At 41.0% G+C, this 20,284-nt stretch overlaps 1 protein-coding gene across 3 annotated transcripts; it reads left to right on the top strand.

The window, feature by feature from the left end:
• Positions 1 to 5,950: 5,950 nt before the first annotated feature.
• On the top strand, positions 5,951 to 19,806 carry LOC124142448. 3 transcript variants are annotated; one of them, XM_046510915.2, is made up of 5 exons: positions 5,978 to 6,311; positions 10,660 to 10,706; positions 15,347 to 15,431; positions 16,983 to 17,860; positions 19,171 to 19,805. In XM_046510915.2, the coding sequence occupies exons 3-5, from the start codon at positions 15,357 to 15,359 to the stop codon at positions 19,187 to 19,189; spliced, it is 972 nt and encodes a 323-aa protein (XP_046366871.2). In that variant the 5' UTR covers positions 5,978 to 6,311; positions 10,660 to 10,706; positions 15,347 to 15,356; the 3' UTR covers positions 19,190 to 19,805. The 3 variants fall into 3 exon arrangements, with proteins under 3 accessions (XP_046366870.2, XP_046366871.2, XP_048245340.1); XM_046510914.2 differs by lacking the exon at positions 10,660 to 10,706 and having other exon boundaries at positions 5,951 to 6,311; positions 19,171 to 19,806; XM_048389383.1 differs by lacking the exons at positions 5,978 to 6,311; positions 10,660 to 10,706 and adding an exon at positions 12,874 to 12,990.
• Positions 19,807 to 20,284: the final 478 nt, after the last annotated feature.

The raw sequence follows: 20,284 nt of genomic DNA, 5'->3' as shown, positions 1-20,284 counted from the left end.
CAATATTTTAATTTGTTCTTTGTCGAGAAAATATATCTGTAGGCGTAAGGGTAGATTTTGTTGTATATTTATAGATTTCTCGAAAACATTTGATAGTGTCTGTCATATGCGATTAAGGCGAGGTGAGGCGAATTGAGTTTAACGTCGCATCCAAGATTATTGCACTTTCATTCCATACTACAGTGTGAAAGACTGAGTTTTCTGCAGTTGAGAAAAGTGATATTTTCATTGCAGTGAACATAACACTTGATATTTCACTGCAGTGAACATAGCACGTTGACGGAACTATTTTCTTACACGAGTTACCTCCCCTGAAAATTATCTCCCCTTAACCGTAAGTGTCTTCTGCTAATAAAACATGGACACACTCAAAATGAGTGAAATCGATGTTTTCCTGGCAGATTGGGACTTTAGATTTCTTGAACAAACAGAACTTATCCAGCAACAAACAAAACCTATCCAGGAACAAATTGAACCTATCCAGTATGTCCAGCTAAATAAGACTCACATATTTTCAAAGATAAGTACTGGTGATTTAGATAAATATCTTGAAGAACATGCAAATGAAAACACAAAGAAAAAAACCTTGTACGACCTGAATCTTTTAAAGCAGTTTCTGGCGCAGGAAGGTGAGGTTAGGGCTATATAAGAGATTGAGCCACCTGTCCTTGAAGATTATCTCAGCAAGTTCTTCATCCCTGTTAGGAAGAAAGATGAAGGGGGGTGGGGGGGGGGGGGGGGGGGGGGATATTTAACATTTACCTCAGAGCGTCAGTCCAAGACACCTACTGAAGCCAATCCTAACGACATCCGCAGGAAGCCCCGTGCAAACAGCATTCCAGAAAATCTGACAGGGATCCAGTGGCAGTGGCCTGCTACTAGATGTATCGGGAAAATCGTCCTACTTCAATGCTTCAAAAAGACAGTCCTTTTTTCCTCGCCATCAACCATGGAGAACAGGTAGGTTCACCCTGGTACAAGAACTCTGCAATGGGCTTAAATAAATTGTACAGCATAATGAATGAGATGAAGGATGGAGCCAAACCTGCTCAAGACAAACGCATCACACCATACAGGTGATACTAATAATAGCACTATTCAAAAATGTTATGTGCAATAAAATCATTTAAATTGTGTGTACATTGTCTTTCATTGACCATTAATCAAATGGCTAATAATTTGAATATGTATAAAAACTTGCCATATTAAGTTATTTCTTCCCAGAATATTATAATTGATAAGAAAATAATAATTGATAATTAAATGTGTTACTTTTCAGCATGAGAAAGCACCTTGTACAGAAACTGGTGGATGAAGGTGTTTCTCCTAATCAGATCATGGAAGTATCAGGTACATTCAATGGAAAAAAGGCCCTATAAACATGATAAATATAAACATTACATGTATTAAAACATAAGCTCACATTACATTTTTTTCCTATCATAATAATAAAAATGTATATATGTACACATGATAATTATACCAAGTTGTGGTGACATTTAGCAAAAATGTCATATTACAAAGAATAATAACAGTATCTAATACAGCTAAACTAAATTAATGACAAACTGTACTCCCTTTAGGTCACAAGAACACAAACTCCATTACGAATTATTCCCATCTGAAGCCTGACCAACAGCGTCTGATTGATTTGAAATTTATTTTTTGATGAAGTTGATTTTGTATATAAAACATATCCGAATGTATACTAAAGAATTTTAGTGACATCAAATATTTTTGGTTACTTTTGTTTATATGTTTTAAGATTTAGCAAAGACGGAACTACATTTCAAGTCGTACTTACAGGGAGTGGTAAACCGTCCCTGTGTGTTATGTAGGGAGAATTTACGCTTGAAGGTTTTACATTTACAATGAAATAATTTAATCTTCCTGCAGACAACTTCACAAAAAGTATATAATAAATAGGATATTTCTACGCCAGTCGTGAAAATATCTCGAATCATCATTGAAAGATACATAAATCATAATTTCCTTAGATACATTCTATAATTAGAAAAGAAAGAAGGGGATATCGTCAAGAATGCAGGCGTGTTTCATGTTCATCTCCATGCTCAATGGCCATGTGTTTTCCTGTCCCTTTCAAATCGCCATATTGCCAACAGATGTCAATGATGTACACAATGACGGAACTGGGGTTATCGTCGCTGGTCACGTGTCATGTTTTTCGATGTATTGCCTTGAGAGGCGTTGGCGTTTCTGGCGACGTCGAAATGAACGTCAAACCAATGTCGACCTGAGACATCATGACAGATTTTGCCGTGGAAGGGCCATGGTGGGTTGTCGTCACTATGACCCACCAACTCCATAATTATTCAAGGGGGCACGGGTGGCCCAGTCGTCTAAGCGCCGCGATTCGCTGTGCAGAGTTGCGTCCCTTGGGCACGCCAGAAACCTATGATTGTGGGTTCGCCCCAATTATGTTTCTAGGTTTGTCAGCACCATACCCGTGCTCGTGGGTTTCACCGAAGTGGTAAACGTCTGAGACCTGCATCACTTCGGGCTTTCCTCCCACATTAAGCTGACACGCCGTGATATAACTGGAATAATGTTAAAAGCGGCGTTAAACCCAACTCACTCACTCACTCACTCACGTTGATAGGATTGTTCGTGATTCGTTCATGTTCTAGGTTTGTCAGCACCATACCCGTGCTCGTGGGTTTCACCGAAGTGGTAAACGCCTGAGACCTGCATCACTTAGGGCTTTCCTCCCACATTAAGCTGACACGCCGCGATATAACTGTAATACTGTTAAAAGCGGCGTTAAACCAAACTCACTCACTCACTCACTCACGTTGATAGGATTGTTCGTGATTCGTTCATGTTCTAGGGTGTGGATGTGGCGCATTATGAATACAATTTATGAACATTATTTATATTCACCCCAAACATACGCCAGTGTGAATAATAACAAGGAAGGGTCACTGGACAGTACTATCGGGACCAACATTCTGACTCAACTCACCGTGCGCGAATCGTCAATGTTCACCTCCAGCACCACAACATCCATAGAACGCCATGGCCAGCAATGAGCCCAGACTATTCCCCCATTGAAAACGTCTGGGGCACGTACGTGAGACGTGTACGTCAACGTCATAGTCTGCCGACCATGTTGACTGAACTTGGCCTGGCGCTGCAAGACGAATTGGACAGGCTCCCTCAAATTGCCATTGGGAGACGGTAATACGCACTACTGATAAAAAAAAGTCAACTTTAAAATATCCCATCAAGATCGTTGGCGGACATAACATTTACTGTCACACTTCACTACCGGGCTGTATTGGGTCCCCATTTCGTTCATTATTACTACATTTCATCATTAAACTACAATGTATTTCTAGAAACTAATATCTCTTATTTCCGAGTATCCCCATTTTCGCTTGAAGAGCATATATACGTAATGGATGCTGTAATGAAAGTGATACGTGACATGCAGTTATTTTGGACTACAGTGAACTCGAAATTGGAGGTCAGTGATTGAAATGTGAGAACGCGATATGCTTGATTGGTTTGCCTTGTGATTCGACCAATCAGACATCAATCCCCGAGGTAAGATGGCGAGCTCACCGCAGGGTCTGTCGTTTGTTTTTGAAAGTGTGTGTAGTTTGTTGTAACCCTTGATGTGGAGGTGGAGGTGGAGTTTGTGCACTCAAGATTCAAGATTCTTTATTTCAGTATTGGAGGCCTCGTGGCCCAGAGTACAATACATTTACATCTAATTTATTTGTGGATCTCACACAGTTGACTTACAATGTTTCCATGATATGTGACGTAATACATAATACATACAAAAATTATGTTTGTTTGTTTCTTGTGTTTTTCAAATTTCTCTTTTTGTACAGAGCAAGACCTTTGATTGTTGAATGTGTTGTAGAGGACATTAGTTCAATTAATTTTTGACAAGAAGGATATTTATGGTAATATTGTGGAATAAATGTATTTCTACTTTGCTTATAGTATGAAGAGACTAGTACAAAATGGTACTCGTCCTCAACAACTAATTCACCACACTGGTCAAAGTATAGCATCAGCTGGTCAACATTTGTGTTCGCATTATTTTTACTATAACGCAGTTTTTGTATTTTAAAACTATGCGAAAGAGTGCGGAACTTAACTAATGCACAGATCAAGTCTTTATCTAAAACACCCGATGTGATATACATCTCTGGCGCTAGTAATGACTTGTATGAATTATAATGTGACAGGAAATGTGAGCTGTTTATCTTTTGAAACCATTTCTGTATCTCCATATCTACACATCTCTGTTTAAACATAGTTATGAAACCCTTCGTGTTTCCACAATCCTGAGCAATCCAGACATAAGCAAAACCTGTTTGAAATAACAACATCCTGACATGTGAAACCCATTTTAAAGCCCCAATCGCATCGTGTGACTGTAACATGTTATAACAGGCATAGGGGTAACGCTTCGGATTCATACGAATAAGTCTACACCAATATTTTAGACACCTGCTAAAATAATTTATACATAGGTTATAACGGCCAACTTCGCCCAAAACGGCACTTGAAGGTGCTTGTTTTCCCAGTTTCAAAAATCTTTAAAAAAATAAACTTTGTACTCTTTCTATATATCCTCTGTGTGTATATCCCCAAATTTCACTGCCATAATATAGAATTGGTGCAATTTTTGAATCAAACAAAGCAACAATTGTCTTCAAAGATATATCTGGATAAGTTTTCATAAGTTGAAATAACGGAAAACATGACTTTCTAGCTTGTAACGAAATAGTCTCACAAGCTTTAGACCAGATTAACCTGGAAGAAAATATAATGCCCAGGTATTTATAATGTGAAGATGCTGACATTTCCATAGATTTATAAAACCATTTTTCCACTTTTTTTTAGATACCCACCGTTTCTGAAAACAATAATATTTGATTTTTCCATATTTACCTCCATTGCCCATTTATTGCAAAATAATTCTAATATATCTAATTTTCTTTGCAATTCTATCACGGAGTCTGCAAGTAGGACAACATCATCTGCAAAGAGCAGCAGCTCAATTGTTTCAATAACTTCACTAACAAAAATGCCAGACACTAATTGATTAATAAAGAGGATAAACAATAATGGGCTCAACATACAGCCCTGTCTTACACCACAAGAGTGTTAAAAACATCCGATCTGCTATTACTTATCTTAACACATGCACAAACATTTTTATACATATTTTCAATAACTTTATACATTTTACCATGAACGCCTTTTTGGAGAAGTACAAACAACAGTTTCTTTCTATCAACAAAATCGAACGCCTTTCTAAAATCTATAAAGGCGGCATAAAAGCGATGTTTTGGTTTTCTTAAATACTTTTGACACAACGCCTGCAAAACAAAAATATTATCAGTTGTTGAATGATCCTCTCTAAATCCAGCTTGGGATTCCGATAACATCTCGTTGATTTCAGCCCAGTATCTAAGTCTATGTTCAACAACAGAAGTAAATTTTTTCCCATTACATTTAGGAGGGATATTCCTCTATAATTGTTAGGATTTGTTGACTCACCAGATTTATACAAAGGAATTATAAGGCCAATATTCGAGGCACAAGGGAAAGTCCCTGTCTTTAAAATGGCATTGAAAAGTATATTTAAGTAGGGGGCGATATTCATGCAATATTTGTAAAACTCGGGTGGTATTCCATCCGATCCAGGCGCCTTACCTAATTTTAAAGTTTTCAATACTTGTTTTATTTCCTCATCTGTTATCATATCTGAAAGCACGTCAGTGTCGTTACATTTCTCACAATTTAGAGGATCATGATGTCTGATAAAATCTGCAACAGATTTATCAAACTCATTATCAGAAACTTGTTCAGGATTTAAAAGTTCATGAAAGTAAGTAACCCAGGATATACGGAAGAGAGTTCAAGCGGATAGCATGTGCATGTTTGTTGGTTCATCTGCGCTTTGGACAATTGTAAGTAGATTTCGCTCCCACCAGTGTAGAGCCATTTTGGGGTAACCTGAAACATTAGAATACCAGGAAAACGAGATTTCTATTGCATAACGTGTGCTCGTTAGTTCATATACACCTTGGGCAATTATAAAAAGGCTTCACGTCCACTCATGCAGAGCCACTTGGTACAGCTTACACAGTCGCCTAGCGATTTATTGTTTAATCACCCACACCCGACCTTCGAACCAGCACAGACTCATACAATTTACCGCTCATGCTGTTTGACTGGACCAGTGTGAATGCCCGTCTACAGTGTGTAGAAACGTCATTGCAGCTGGCCAGGACGGTGCTTATCCGATGTAGAGCTTTTCCAAGGTCAGTACATGCATGTTTCCATGCTCCTTTTCGTTACCCGCCCTAGGGCTCAATGTAATTGACATCGCGTGAGAGGAGCGGTGACAATGCGCTTGAAAAATCATAGCTGATGAATGAAGGTCAGGCAATTGTTACGGTCACATGTGGTTTACATTGAGTTATACTTGCGATCCACGTAATTCCAGTTAGAATGTAGGTAACATGTATGTACCAGGCGGCATTGTTATCGAAGACATGAATTGGACACGTAGCAGACGACAATGTAACTGAATACACGTAGCAGACGACATTGTGACTCAATTGTAAACATATTCACTTGGTCTCGTCGCTATATGGCTGAAATAGTGCCGATGCGACGTTAAATTTTAACTCACTCACTGTAACTGAATACACGTTGCAGACGACATTGTGAAGTCAAGTTTTCCTCTCGTCTGCTGACTGCAGCCGAACAGAAAAAAACCGTGAAGACCCCATGCTTGTCGTAAGAGACGACGGGCAAACCTTCACGAGTTACGGGTTAAATCCCGAGAGAGAAATGTTTGCCTTTAAAAGGGAGTGTCCAGGTACCGATTGAGGGATACTAATAGTAAAACTGTTTTTAACCTGTGGAATAGGTTCCACACTGAAGTAAGTGAAAATAGGTAGTTGGTGATGTGACACTGGTATATTAGTCTGTCACTGGTTTTCCCTTTGGTGTAACTCATTCTCCAGAAAGGCTGTTCAACATACAGATATTGCAGTGAACAAGGCCGTTAAGAAAATCTGATTAACGGGAATTTTCAGTATAGTCCAAATCCTCTCTCCTTGGAAGAGCATCAACTCCCTTAATGTAATCGGTGTTATCCTTTCTTGAATTCAAATCTCCAGGGGCGGTCGGGTAGCCTAGTGGTTAAATCGTTCGCTCGTCACGCCGAAGGCCCGGATTCGATTCCCGACATAGGTACAATGTGTGAAGCCCATTTCTGGTGTCCCCCGCCGTGATATTGCTGGAATATTGCTAAAAGCGGCCTAAAACCAAACTCACTCACTCAAATCTCCATATAAACATAAATTATTATTAGGGCTCCAAGCCGAAAGGCTGTAGAGCCCTATTGTAATCGTTCGATTTATTATTATTATTATTTATTATTATTATTATTATTTATTATTCCGCCGATTTTTGTACCTGCCCTAGCAAAATAACCACCGGCTCGATTTTGTTCAAATTTTGTGGGTGTTTGTAGACCGTTGGGTACTAGTGCCCGCCAAAAACCCTAGGGCGTAGGCCGAAAGGCCAAGGGCAGATAACTGAAAAACAAGTATTTTTTGAAGATGTATTTCGCCCTATTGCTCCGCAACCGCTTATCCGATTACTTTGAAACCTTGCATGTATCTGCTGCTTTAGTTCTTTGATATTTTTTGTTCTTTGACTTTGGTCATTGATCACGTGGTTTGGCAGCCATATTGGATTCAAGGTTTTCACAGGGTTTTGGGGGTACCTGTCTTCAAATACTATCTCCTCTGAATCCACTGCATGAAATGCTTTCAAACTTTCTGAGAATTGTCTCCATACAGAACACAACAAATAAGCATAGCCGTTTTTGGATATCTTTTTTAGTTGCGGTCATATTGGATTTTGATTTTGATCATTTTTTTCACCGAAATTTTACTTTTAAGATCATAACTTGTAAGGTTCTTAACAGAAACTATTGAAAGTTTGCATGAAGCTTTGAGACTATATGTAGCTCATTTTGTTCTGGGTTGCATACTGAAAGCACCACTGCTTGGTGTAGTATTATTTGATTTAAGTTAAAAATCAGACTTGAGTACAAATACTGAAGGAAGCGCCTCATAAATCTACCAAACACCCCCATTCACTGGCTTTGCAAGCGTTCTCCACAGTCTTGTTCAGTATTATGTGTACTACCATTGACGACCAGGATTAGAATTGGCCTTTTTCAACCGATGCTTGTCTCAAGAGGCAACTATGCTTGTCACAGGAGGCGACTAATCGGATCCGGTGGTCAGACTCGCTGACTTGGTTCTTCATTTCTCAATTGCCAATTGCTACGGTACCTTATTTTTGACAGCGTTGTTAAAAGCAAACCATTTGCAAACCATTTGCGGATTAGAATATGGAGGTCGGCATTTAGTCCACTCTGGGAAACTGTGGCACACGCCAATTTGGTAGCGGCAATGGCCTGCAAACGTGGACTATCTTTTGATGGAGTTGGTACAAGCAAACCATGTGCGGATTCGAACATGGTCGAAGTCAAACATTGGTTAAGAATACACTGGGACACATGTCATGATGTCTCACAAGCGGTTTATTACATTTAACGGCGTTGGTACAAGCAAACCATTTCGGGATTCCAACATAGTCGAAGTCAAACATGGGTTAAGAATACACTGGGACACATGTCATGATGTCTCACAAGCGGTTTATTACATTTAACGGCGTTGGTACAACCAAACCATTTGGGGATTCGAACATGGTCGAAGTCAAACGTGGGTTAAGAACACACTGGGACACGTGTGGTGATGTCTCACCAGCGGTTCATTACATTTGATGGCGTTGGTACAAGCAAACCATATGCGGATTCGAACATGGTCGAAGTCAAACATTGGTTAAGAATACACTGGGACACATGTCATGATGTCTCACAAGCGGTTTATTACATTTAACGGCGTTGGTACAAGCAAACCATTTCGGGATTCCAACATGGTCGAAGTCAAACATGGGTTAAGAATACACTGGGACACATGTCATGATGTCTCACAAGCGGTTTATTACATTTAACGGCGTTGGTACAACCAAACCATTTGGGGATTCGAACATGGTCGAAGTCAAACGTGGGTTAAGAACACACTGGGACACGTGTGGTGATGTCTCACCAGCGGTTCATTACATTTGATGGCGTTGGTACAAGCAAACCATATGCGGATTCGAACATGGTCGAAGTCAAACATGGGTTAAGAACACACTAGGACACGCGTGGTGATGTCTCGCAAGCGGTTCCTTACATATGATGGCGTTGGTACAAGCAAACCATTTGAGGATTCGAACATGGTCGAAGTTGGAAATTGGTAAAAACATCCTGGGACACCCAAGCACATGTCAATTTAGTAGTGGTGATGTCTCACAAGAGGTTCCTTACATTTGACGGCGTTGGTACAGGTAAACTCTTTGAGGATTCGAATATGAACGATGTCGGAAACAAGTTTAGCACGACAGGAACCCGGGGTCCGGACGAACGCAGAACGCTAATCCGTTTGACTGGAGCCCAACTGACAAAGAAGTTACAGCCTGTTAAAGAGTCCCCAAGCCGTAAGGCTGAAGAGCCCCAGTGTTAGCGTTTGATTTAATATTATTATTATTCCGCCGATTTTTGTACCAGAGCTAGCAAAATAACCACTGGCTCGATTTTGTTCAAATTTTGTATGTGTATGAAGACTGTTGGGTACTAGTGCCCGCCAAAAACCCAAGGCCGTAGGCCCAAAAGCCAAGGGCAGATAACTAAAAATCAAGACGTTTTTAAAGATGCATTTCGCCCTATTGCTCCGCAACCGCTTATCAGATTACTTTGAAAACTTGCATGTATCTGCTGCTTGAGCTGCTTGACATATTTTGTTCTTTGACTTTGGTCATTGGTCAAATGGTTTGGCAGCCATATTGGATTCAAGGTTTTCACAGTGTCTTTTGGGTACCTGTCTTCAAACGCAAACAACTCTGAGTCCACTGCATGAAATGCTTCCAAATTTTCTGAGAATTGTCTCCACACACAACACAGCAAACTCTCATAGCCGTTTTGGGATATCTGTTTTAGTTGCGGTTGTATTGGATTTTGATTTTGATAAAAAAAATTACCGAAATTTTACTTTAAAGATCATATCTTGTTAGCTTGTTGACAGAAACTATTGCAAGTTTACATGAAGTTAGGTATCATATGCATCTTATTTTCTGTTCTTGGGTGCATGGAAAAAGTAACAACACTTGGTGGTAATATTTGATTAGAATTTGGGACACCCCTGGAACACGCCAATGTCCTTCAAACGGTGACTATCTTTTGACAGAGTTGGTACAAACAAACCCTTTGAGGATTCGAATATGTTTGATGTCGGAAATGGGTTTAAAACAGACTTAGCACACGCCAATTTCGTAGCGGCAATACCCTGCAAGTTGTGCCTACATGTGACGGATTTGGTACAAGGAAACCCTTTAAGGATTCGAACATGGACGTTTGTGCACAGTGTAACTTGGAGCCCGCCATTGCTGCTTGCAGCTTTAATTATTATTATTATTATTATTATTATTATTATTATTATAATTATAATTATTATTATCATTATATACATTTATATACCGCAGGTATCCAGGTACTCGTATCTGCTCACATGCGGTTAATTTCCCCTCTGGTAAGTATGTAACCGTATTTTAAGTGGATTATTAAATTTCACAACGTCTCTCACGTGCGATGACCCCGAACGACTCAAATAGCACACAACATATGTTAAAATCTGATCTTCATGAGTTTAAGCCAAAGAATACCTTCCTCATTGTAGTCAAGTACAGATATCAAAATATTCCAGGACCAGTGCAATCAATACTCCCTCGACGTGCTTTGTGGTGTAAATTGGCCCAGTTGTTGCCATACCAGGTAGATGCATAGCCTGGGAAGAGAATGTCCTCATCGTCCATCAAAACTGTTTCACGCAACGTAATTAAATCACATTTTTGGTTCAAAAAACAATTTTCCAAAATGATATTCCTTCAAGTTTAAACGGTCGTGAGATCATAGCCGATTTCACATGTGGATATTGATGAACAATGAACAGGTTCATGTACATTTCTACAGACCCGTGATACCATCAGGCGTCAATACCATTATCTGTATCTGTAGCTGTTTACCCCCCACCACCCCCACCACACCCCCAACCCCCACCACACCCCTCTCCCTCGACTTATCAAATCACACGCACCACGATAAGTAAAATCGAAACCGATCCGTGAAGATCCGGGTTATAATAGGTCTTCCGCAACCCATGCTTGCCGTAAAAGGCAACTATGCTTTTCATAAGGGGCGACTTACGGGATCTGGTGGTCACGTTAGCTGACTTGGTTGATGCATGTCATCGTATCCCAATTGCGTGGGTCGATGTTCATGATGTCAATCACTGGATTGTCTTGTCCAGACTCGATTATTTTCAGACCGCTGTCAAATAGCTGGAATATTGGTGAGTGCAGCGTTGAACCACAAACAAAACATTCTCACATTTCTGCATTCAAACTGCCTTTAATGCACTGTGTCCGTACTGTAGTCACTTAAAAATAAATAGGCAGTAAGCTTTTATCTGCTGGTAATTCGCAGTAGTTCTTAGGCGGGTGACTTTGTGTATTCAAGAGTGATTTGATCTAATAAGAAGATATTTTACTAAAGGTGACCCAGTATAAAATGAGATACATTTACACAGAATCGTGATTACTCACGTGTACTTGAATTCATCAACATATTATTAGTTCGATAACAAAATAAAAATAAAATAAAATATAACAAAATAATATTAAAAAAATATAAAATATTGACATGGATCTTTGTTAATGAGCACATTTCTATTTGTAATAACAGGGTGCCGTTGTATAAAGCGAGCTCTGTCGCAAGTCTATGTTTAAGTATGGGTGTCACGATCGCATCAGCACAAAGATCGCTCTTTGGGACGGGGCCCCGGGCTTACGTGCTGAATTAGACAGTATACAGTGTATTAATAGTCCCAGCGATGTGCAGCGAGCGTAAGTACATTTTGATCTGGGGCGACTGACCTAGTTCGAGGTGCGCGCACTACTGAATATAACCGCTCGCAGGCAGTAGACTAGTACTGACAACTCTAACTGTATACTGTAACGATTTCTATCAATTCTGTGTATTCTAAAGGTCAAGTTATCAGTAACATTGGGCAAAATATACATTGAAATTCATCACCTTTTCAACAGAAAATGAGAAAGATATTGTTCATAATTACATATAATTTCTAAAACCAATCCGCATTCAAAACTGAAAGACACGTTGAAGTATGAAAAGTCAATTCGTTCCCAGGATTTAGGTATGGGAGCAGAAAGAGGTATACCAGTAAAAACGAATTATATGATTTACAAACACGTGAAGATCCGGGGTAGAATAGTCTTCAGCAACCCATGCTTGCCGTAAGAGGCGACTATGCTTGTGTCGTAAGAGGCGACTATGCTTGTGTCGTAAGAGGCGACTATGATTTTGTCGTAAGAGGCGACTAGCGGGATCAGGTGGTCAGGCTCCCTGATGCTTGTCATCGTATCTCAATTGCGAGGATCGGTGCTTATGGTGGGTGAGTTTGGTTTTTCGCCGCTTTTAGCAATATTCCAGCTATATGACGGCGGTCTGTAAATAATCGAGTCTGGACCAGACAATCCAGTGATTGATATCATGAGCATCGATCCACGCAATTGGGATCGATGACATGCTTCAACCAAGTCAGCGAGCCTGACCACCCAATCCCGTTAGTCGCCTCTTACGACATAGTCGCCTTTTATGGCAAGCATGGGTTGCTGAAGACCTATTCTACCCCGGATCTTCACGGGTCGCTCACGTCTAAGAGACTGTTGCCGGGGAAGTGTCTGTATGAGAGAAGATGTCAACAAATGATATTACATCTGAGCAAGGGACATAAGGTAAATGTTATATACTCTCAAAGGGAATTGGGGATATAAAATAATAACAGAGGAGTACAGAAATACAAAGAGATATTAAGTGATGGCAATAGATGGATAAGAAACAGGAAGGACTAGGTGTATCATGACAATCAACAGAACATGTTGGCGGTGTACTGAAAGGGTGCAGACAGATGACATGGGTGTCTACAAAAATGAATGTTTGAAGTGACTTGATAAGTAATGGGTCATGCACCCCCGATTGGTCAAACATTCGTTTATACAGAATGGCATGGTCCGAATCAATCCCCAATCAATCTGAGGGAGTCTTGTATGGTCACGTTCGGCTAACTTAGCGGGCCTTTGACGTAGGCGAACACGTCTCCCGATGTCCCCGGTGTGTTCTTTGAAGGAAAGGTCAGGACTCATGGTTGACCATTGCATTTTGGTGATGTTTTGCTGCTTGAGTAGACAGTTACGACACTGAAAGGTGTCATGCGTTAACACAGATATTGGAAGATGTGTGATTTGCTCAATGGCCTTAGTGTAATCCGTTAACCCGATCACAGGGTTGCTGACTTTCGGTGTCCCTCCTTTCAAAGGTAAGGATGATTAAGATAAACGAATGAGTTAAATCCATACAGTAAACATAATAGAAACTATCTCAATGAATAATGCCAGTCGTATGTATGCAGATTTTGACGTGGTAGTACAAGTACATTACCCGTCGTGTGTGCACATTTTAGTTGGTATCTTCTGCCATTTCATACTAAAACCATGAAATTTTCTCTTTACCTGCGCACGTGTTTGCTTCTTTTCTGGTGTAATCCGTTCAAAATGAAGGGTGTTATTCAGATCTGCCGTTCAGAGATTCCATGCTGCAAGTGGGCACGCACAACAAGCGGCTCGGCTCGTTCCTTAGGAAATATTCGTGCTCCCTGGGTCATCGGCAACCCTCGGCTTAGCCTTGCTCCAAGGCTATACTAAATGTATTGAATGCTGGTTCGTCTTGCGCCATGACAGCATATATATATATATTTCTAAAATCTTTCATTAATATATTGCTTAATTTAGTCACGATATGGCTGAAATATTGCCGATGTGACTATAAACATTAACTCACTCTAAAAGCCAAGGCAAGTCTAGATCAAACTGAACCAAGTCTAGTTTCTAGATTCCACAGCGGAGGAGGGAAGCTAATTTGAAAAAAATAACAATATTTTAGAAAAAATATTTTCAAAGACTAAGTGTTAGTCTGAACGCTGGTGATTGCATTAACTCGTGATGTGCGTGCATATTCCAATCAAGCCCGTATTTCTATGGTGACGATTACACGTGTTTGCAAGTAGCAAGTGAGGCTCGGTTGGTAACTACATACTGACGCTGACACCTCTGCACCATCAACATACATCGTCCAACAGTACCTCGCAGTTCGACCACAGAGACAGTGTGAAGGTGTACGCGTCGTAATGATTACTGGGTACATACCGATGTGACGCTTGGCGCACACGGGCCGGTGGGGTAGCCTTGGGGTTAGTGAGTTGGGTTTAACGCCGCTTTTAGTATTCCAGTCATATCGCGGCGTGTCAACTTAATGTTGGAGGAAAGCCGAAGTGATGCAGGTCTCAGACGTTTACCACTTCGGAGAAACCCAAGAGCATGGGTATTGTGCTGACAAACCTAGAAACATAGAACTGAAATAGTGTTCAAAGCGGGGTTAACCCTAACTCACTCACTCCTATTAAGCAATAAGCGTCCATTTTGGAGCACGGATGTCCAAGGCGCCTTCAAATGCTGTTGAGCTGTGTCCCTTTCTTTGCAGCGATCCGCTGATCGTTGGTTCGAATCCCAGATTAGCTCTTATCTAGATCCCTGATTTGTTGCAAGAAAACACTGTACATTGGTTGTGACGAATCTATACGACCTGTGTCGCTATGGGTTTGTTATTGTGATTTAACTGCAACACTCCTCAAAGAAGTATGAAATCAAACTCACTCACTCACTCACTCACTCACTCACTCACTCACTCACTCACTCTCCCTATCACATACTCTCATATCTAATGGGGGGCACGGGGGCCCAGTCGTCTAAGGCGCCGCGATTCGCTGTGCAGAGTTGCGTCCCTTTGGCACGCCAGAAACCTATGATTGTGGGTTCGAATCCCGGTTCGCCCCGATTATGTTTCTAGGTTTGTCAGCACCATACCCGTGCTCGTGGGTTTCACCGAAGTGGTAAACGTCTGATACCTGCATCACTTCGGGCTTTCCTCCCACATTAAGCTGACACGCCGTGATATAACTCTAATACTGTTAAAAGCGGCGTTAAACCCAACTCACTCACTCATATCTAATGTGTGTTTCTTTTCCCTTTTCCCCAGTCCTTGGAACATGGGGTTGCAAAGAAACTGGTTTCGACCCCTGAAGTACCTTGGCTGCTGCGTCCTCGTCTACTATGTGATCCAGGTAAGAAGCACAAGAAACAGTGTATCTACTTAACATTGTAACTATTTGCAAGGGAGATAGGTGGCCCAGCCGCAATTCGCTGTGCAGAGTTGCGTCCCTTGGGCACGTCCGCAACCTTTTTAAGATCGTTGGTTCTAATCCCGGTTCTAATCACGCCGTTTGTTCCTGGGTTTCTTAAACTGACACGCCGTGATGTGACTGGAATAATGTTAAACCCGGCTTTAAACCCAACTTACTCACTCACTATTTGCATAGAAACATTAATCATCAGCAGTCTGAGATAACACGCCCATCCTCACAAGAATTGATAGTTTAAAGATTTTATACACGCTTGATTCATTAGCTGCGGATTCGAGGACAGTAGCAGTGGTTGAACAATGTGTAGAGCTTATTTTGGTCTCCCCGCTGTTGCTGGACAGTTGCATGATTCACATCACTTCGGGCGCTCTTCAGGGGCGGCGGGATAGCCTAGTGGTAAAGCTTTCGCTCGTCACGGCGGAAGTCCGGGTTCGATTCCCTGAATGTTTGCAATGTGTGAAGACCATCTCTGGTGTCCCCCGCCGTAATATTGCTAGAATATTGCTGAAAACGGCTTAAAACCAGAATCACTCATTCACTGTGGTATTCCTTCCACATAAAGTGATACTAATCTTACACGCCGTTATATAACTGACATGCTGTTCAAAGCGGCATTAAACGAAACTCAGTCACTAACAAGGGTGGATCAAACGACCAGCTTTGTGGTGGTCTTGTGTCTTACTTTGATACTGGGGACACGGGTGGCCCAGTCGTCTAAGGCGCCGCGATTCGCTGTGCAGAGTTGGGTCCCTTTGGCACGCCAGAAACCTATGATTGTGGGTTCGAATCCCGGTTCGCCCCGATTATGTTTCTAGTTGGTTGGTTGGTTGGTTTGTTTGTTGTTTAACGCCGCACTCAGCAATATTCCAGCTATATGACGGCAGTCTGTAAATAATCGAGTCTGTACCAGACATTCCAGTGATTGATATCATGAGCATCGATCAACGCAATTGGGATCGATGACATGCATCAACCAAGTCAGCGAGCCTGACCACCCGAACCCGTTAGTCGCCTTTTACGACAAGCATAGTCGCCTTTGATTATGTTTCTAGGTTTGTCAGCACCATACCCGTGCTCATGGGTTTCACCGAAGTGGTAAACATCTGAGACCTGCATCACTTCGGGCTTTCCTCCCACATTAATCTGACACGCCGCGATATAACTGTAATACCGTTAAAAGCGGCGTTAAACCCAACTCACTCACTCACTCACTTACTTTGATCCTGACATCCTGACACCCTTGGTGCGGCGGTGCCTAGTTTTGTGGTAAAGGCGTTTGCTTGTCACGCGGGGTCAACCGGTTCGAACCCCACATTGGTTGAGTATGTGAGGCCCATGTTGTTTTTTCCTGCTATGTGAATATTGCCAAAATCGGAGTAAACCCAACTAATATATTTTTAAACCAAGTTTATGTAATATCATATATGTGCTGTATTTTGCTATTGGATATTAAAATAGACATTTATTTTTTAGCAAATGCTGAATCAACCATGTTTAATGGACACCAACTTCTTACGATCTTATCCGAAGTTTACCGGAGATGCCCGAGTACCTCCGGACGTGACGGTAGTAACTGCTTTCTTCAACCTTGGTAACTTCAAGAAAGGAAAAGATGCGGTGTTCGGCCCCACGCTGTATCTGGAGTGGGCCGCGGTGTACAAGCATCTCATGAACCCACTGGTTGTATACACGGACTCGGACCAGTTTGTCAGACTGTTCACCGACATGCGACAACACCTGATGAACATCACAAAAATCATCAAGATTGAAAAGAACCAGCTGTGGGCTTTTGACCATTTAGACAAAGTCCGTGACATTTATTCCGACCCGAACTATCCGAAATACCAACCAAATACAGTTGTTCCAGAATACCCCTGTGTTCAGAATGCAAAGTACGCCTGTGTTGAGAAAGCCATAGAGAGTGACGTCTTCCATACCAAATATTACATGTGGCTGGATGTGGGTTACTTCCGGTTAATCACAGGCAGGAAGAGGAATTTCCGGTTAACTCTTCCACGAGACTTTGACGAGAAAAAAATAGCCATCAATAAAGTGACTCGATATTCTTTGGATGAACTACCAGAAGACATTTTCAAAAAACAATACGTGTGGGTGGGAGGGGGCCTTGTCGTCGCCGAGAGAGGTGTGTTTCGCCAGTTTGTGAAGGAATACAGAAGGGCAGTGGAGCATTACTTGGACTTGAAGCTGAGCAACTCGGACCAGCAGGTTCTGTTTGCGATGTACTCAAAAGCGGAAGTGCGCTTAAAACCTACCGTGCAACTACAACCATATTCATCTCATTGGTATGGGGACTGCTGGTTCTATCTAGGGTATCTGTGCTACGGAGAGCTGTGAGTGTGTTGGCTTTGCTTGCCGCTTGTCAGTTATATTACAGCGCTTCTGCTTGAAACGAAAGCGACGGAGGATATAAACGTTTGACATCTTTGGCGCATTCGTCACCACTCGCCCCTTTCCGTAACCTGCAAGAAGACTCGTCCCCCTATCGGTGAATGTTATGTGCGAAAACACGACAAACCAATCAGAATGCGCGTATGATTTTAAGTTCTTCGTCAAAGAATCCCTCAGAAACAATTTTTGATTTAACATATGTCTTCCATCTAAAATTATACCCAAGACACAGTTAAATGTGGTCAATCATACTCTATAACTCCGCATGTCCCGATGTGTTTTAGATTGCATCTGAAATATATATAATCTATGGGGAAATATTTGTGAACCATTACGCAACGAGTTTTTTTACGCAATTGTTTTAGGTGTGCCCGTTTGCGCTAAGACGGAACCCGGTCGCAAAAATGGCCACGAGAGGGTCACGAGTCGCTATTCGGCTTGTCCCGGAATAACACGAGTTGGTCACGAATTTGTTTTATTAAATACACCGTATGCCTGGTATGATAGTGATTGAGTTGTGTTTTAATCCGCAATATTCCAGCAATATCCCGGCTGGAGACACCAGAAATGGGCTTCACACATTGTACCCATGTTGGGCTTGGTATGAAAGCTCCAGAGCTTGGGCAGTTTGCTAATACACGCTATCTAAGCTTATAAATGCTTTCCCTCTATCTCTCTCAAGTGTAAAGAACTTTTCTACATTTCCTACTACATGACTCCATGTCGTGTACCATGGCTATGACAATGCAAGTGTGATGCAACATGCATCCAGGGAGCAGTTTCATCAAAAAGATAAGCATCAATTTATTATTTTAGAAGATGCACATCTAGAATTTACTCAAAAATGACTCTTTGTGGATTGGATGCTTTACCTATCGAAAAATATATAATTTATGCAATTATTATTATTTTATTTTATATTTAGTTTTTTACGGAGTCACATGCGCATAGTCCCGTTTCAGACTTCCATCATTTGACTTAAATCTGAACTTGCCGTTTCGAATATTTCTTCTGTAAACTTATCGTTTGGACTTCTTGTGACTGAAATACTACAAACCACAGGTAAGTAGATTGATGGTTACTCGATATTCAATTGCAACAGTTTGTGAAAAGGTCTATCCTTTATCAACCGACAAAAAGCATTTTCTAGCATTCTCGATGGTTTTAACATTGAAGTTAGTGACTTTTGCCAAACTATTATTATCAACGACAAAAAACATCACATTGACAAAGGCACGTTGTTCTATTTCAGTTTACATTTTTGGGAATGACTTGAGTCAAATGTGTTGACCCTTGACGAGACTAACAAAGGACTTGTAAGAAAAAATGACTTGAATCAAATGTGTTGACCCTTGACAAGTCCAACCAAGGACTTGTAAGAAAGAATCACTTAAATCAAATGTGTTGACCCTTGATGAGTTTAACACAGCTAATAAGACCTGAATGCCAATCACGTGTATTGTGCGGCATTTTCTTTTACTGAAGAAACCACGTTGGTTACAGACGGTGAATTACACAGCGAGTTGTACCAGCCGGGCCCACGTATGTCATTAACTCAGCCTGTTGTAAGAATAGACAGACCAGAAAGTCAGTTCACAGAGGACAACAGAGGGATGCATGGTCGCTAGTTTGTTTAACGAGACCATCGATCTTATCTTGAATTCTATTACTCTTTTGTAATGTGGTTAATACAGTTCAGATTACTGTGAAGCTATTCACGGAGGGAACGTGTCTGTATGACATTATTCCCAGAGACAGACAAAGCCACACACCACGACTCGCATACCATGATAAATATCTTGGCAATAACTCACTTCTACCTGCTGAACGTTTTGTGAAATAAAATGTATTTATTCGTTAAAAGTCTGTTCAATCCTTTGAGGTAAATATGTTTTTTTCTCTTACATTACTATACAATCTCTTTAAAAAAAAATTAATAGATGGTTTATTATTTGTAGTTTTTTTTCAAACAGTTTTATTTAGGCTTTGCATTACAATTGAAATAATCAATAATGAGTAAACAACATATGTCTTGTTTTCAGGTTCATATTATAGTGATGTGTTGACGTTTATTAAATCACACTTTGGTATCGGTTTATGTTTGTAGTGGAGAAGTCATACAAACCAATTTCATATTCAGAATATCTCCAACCAGTCCCCGCTACTCCTTTTCAGAATCCACAAACCGTCATATAGATGGAATATTGCTGAGTGCAGCGTTAAACAACAAACCAACCAAACAGAATCCACCACACAAGGAGCGGGTGGTAAAAACGTGTGAGCTGACTCATTGTGTGCCAGCATATCCCGATTGAGAGAGTCGTTGCTCGTGGTTACAGTCAATGAGACTGTATGGTTCAAACTCG

Source organism: Haliotis rufescens, unplaced genomic scaffold, assembly GCF_023055435.1.
Source record: "Haliotis rufescens isolate VD_foot unplaced genomic scaffold, xgHalRufe1.0.p SCAF_8, whole genome shotgun sequence".
Classification (NCBI taxonomy): Eukaryota; Metazoa; Mollusca; class Gastropoda; order Lepetellida; family Haliotidae; genus Haliotis; species Haliotis rufescens.
The sequence above is the reverse complement of the archived record's forward strand: the minus strand, read 5'-3'. Positions and strand labels throughout refer to the sequence as shown.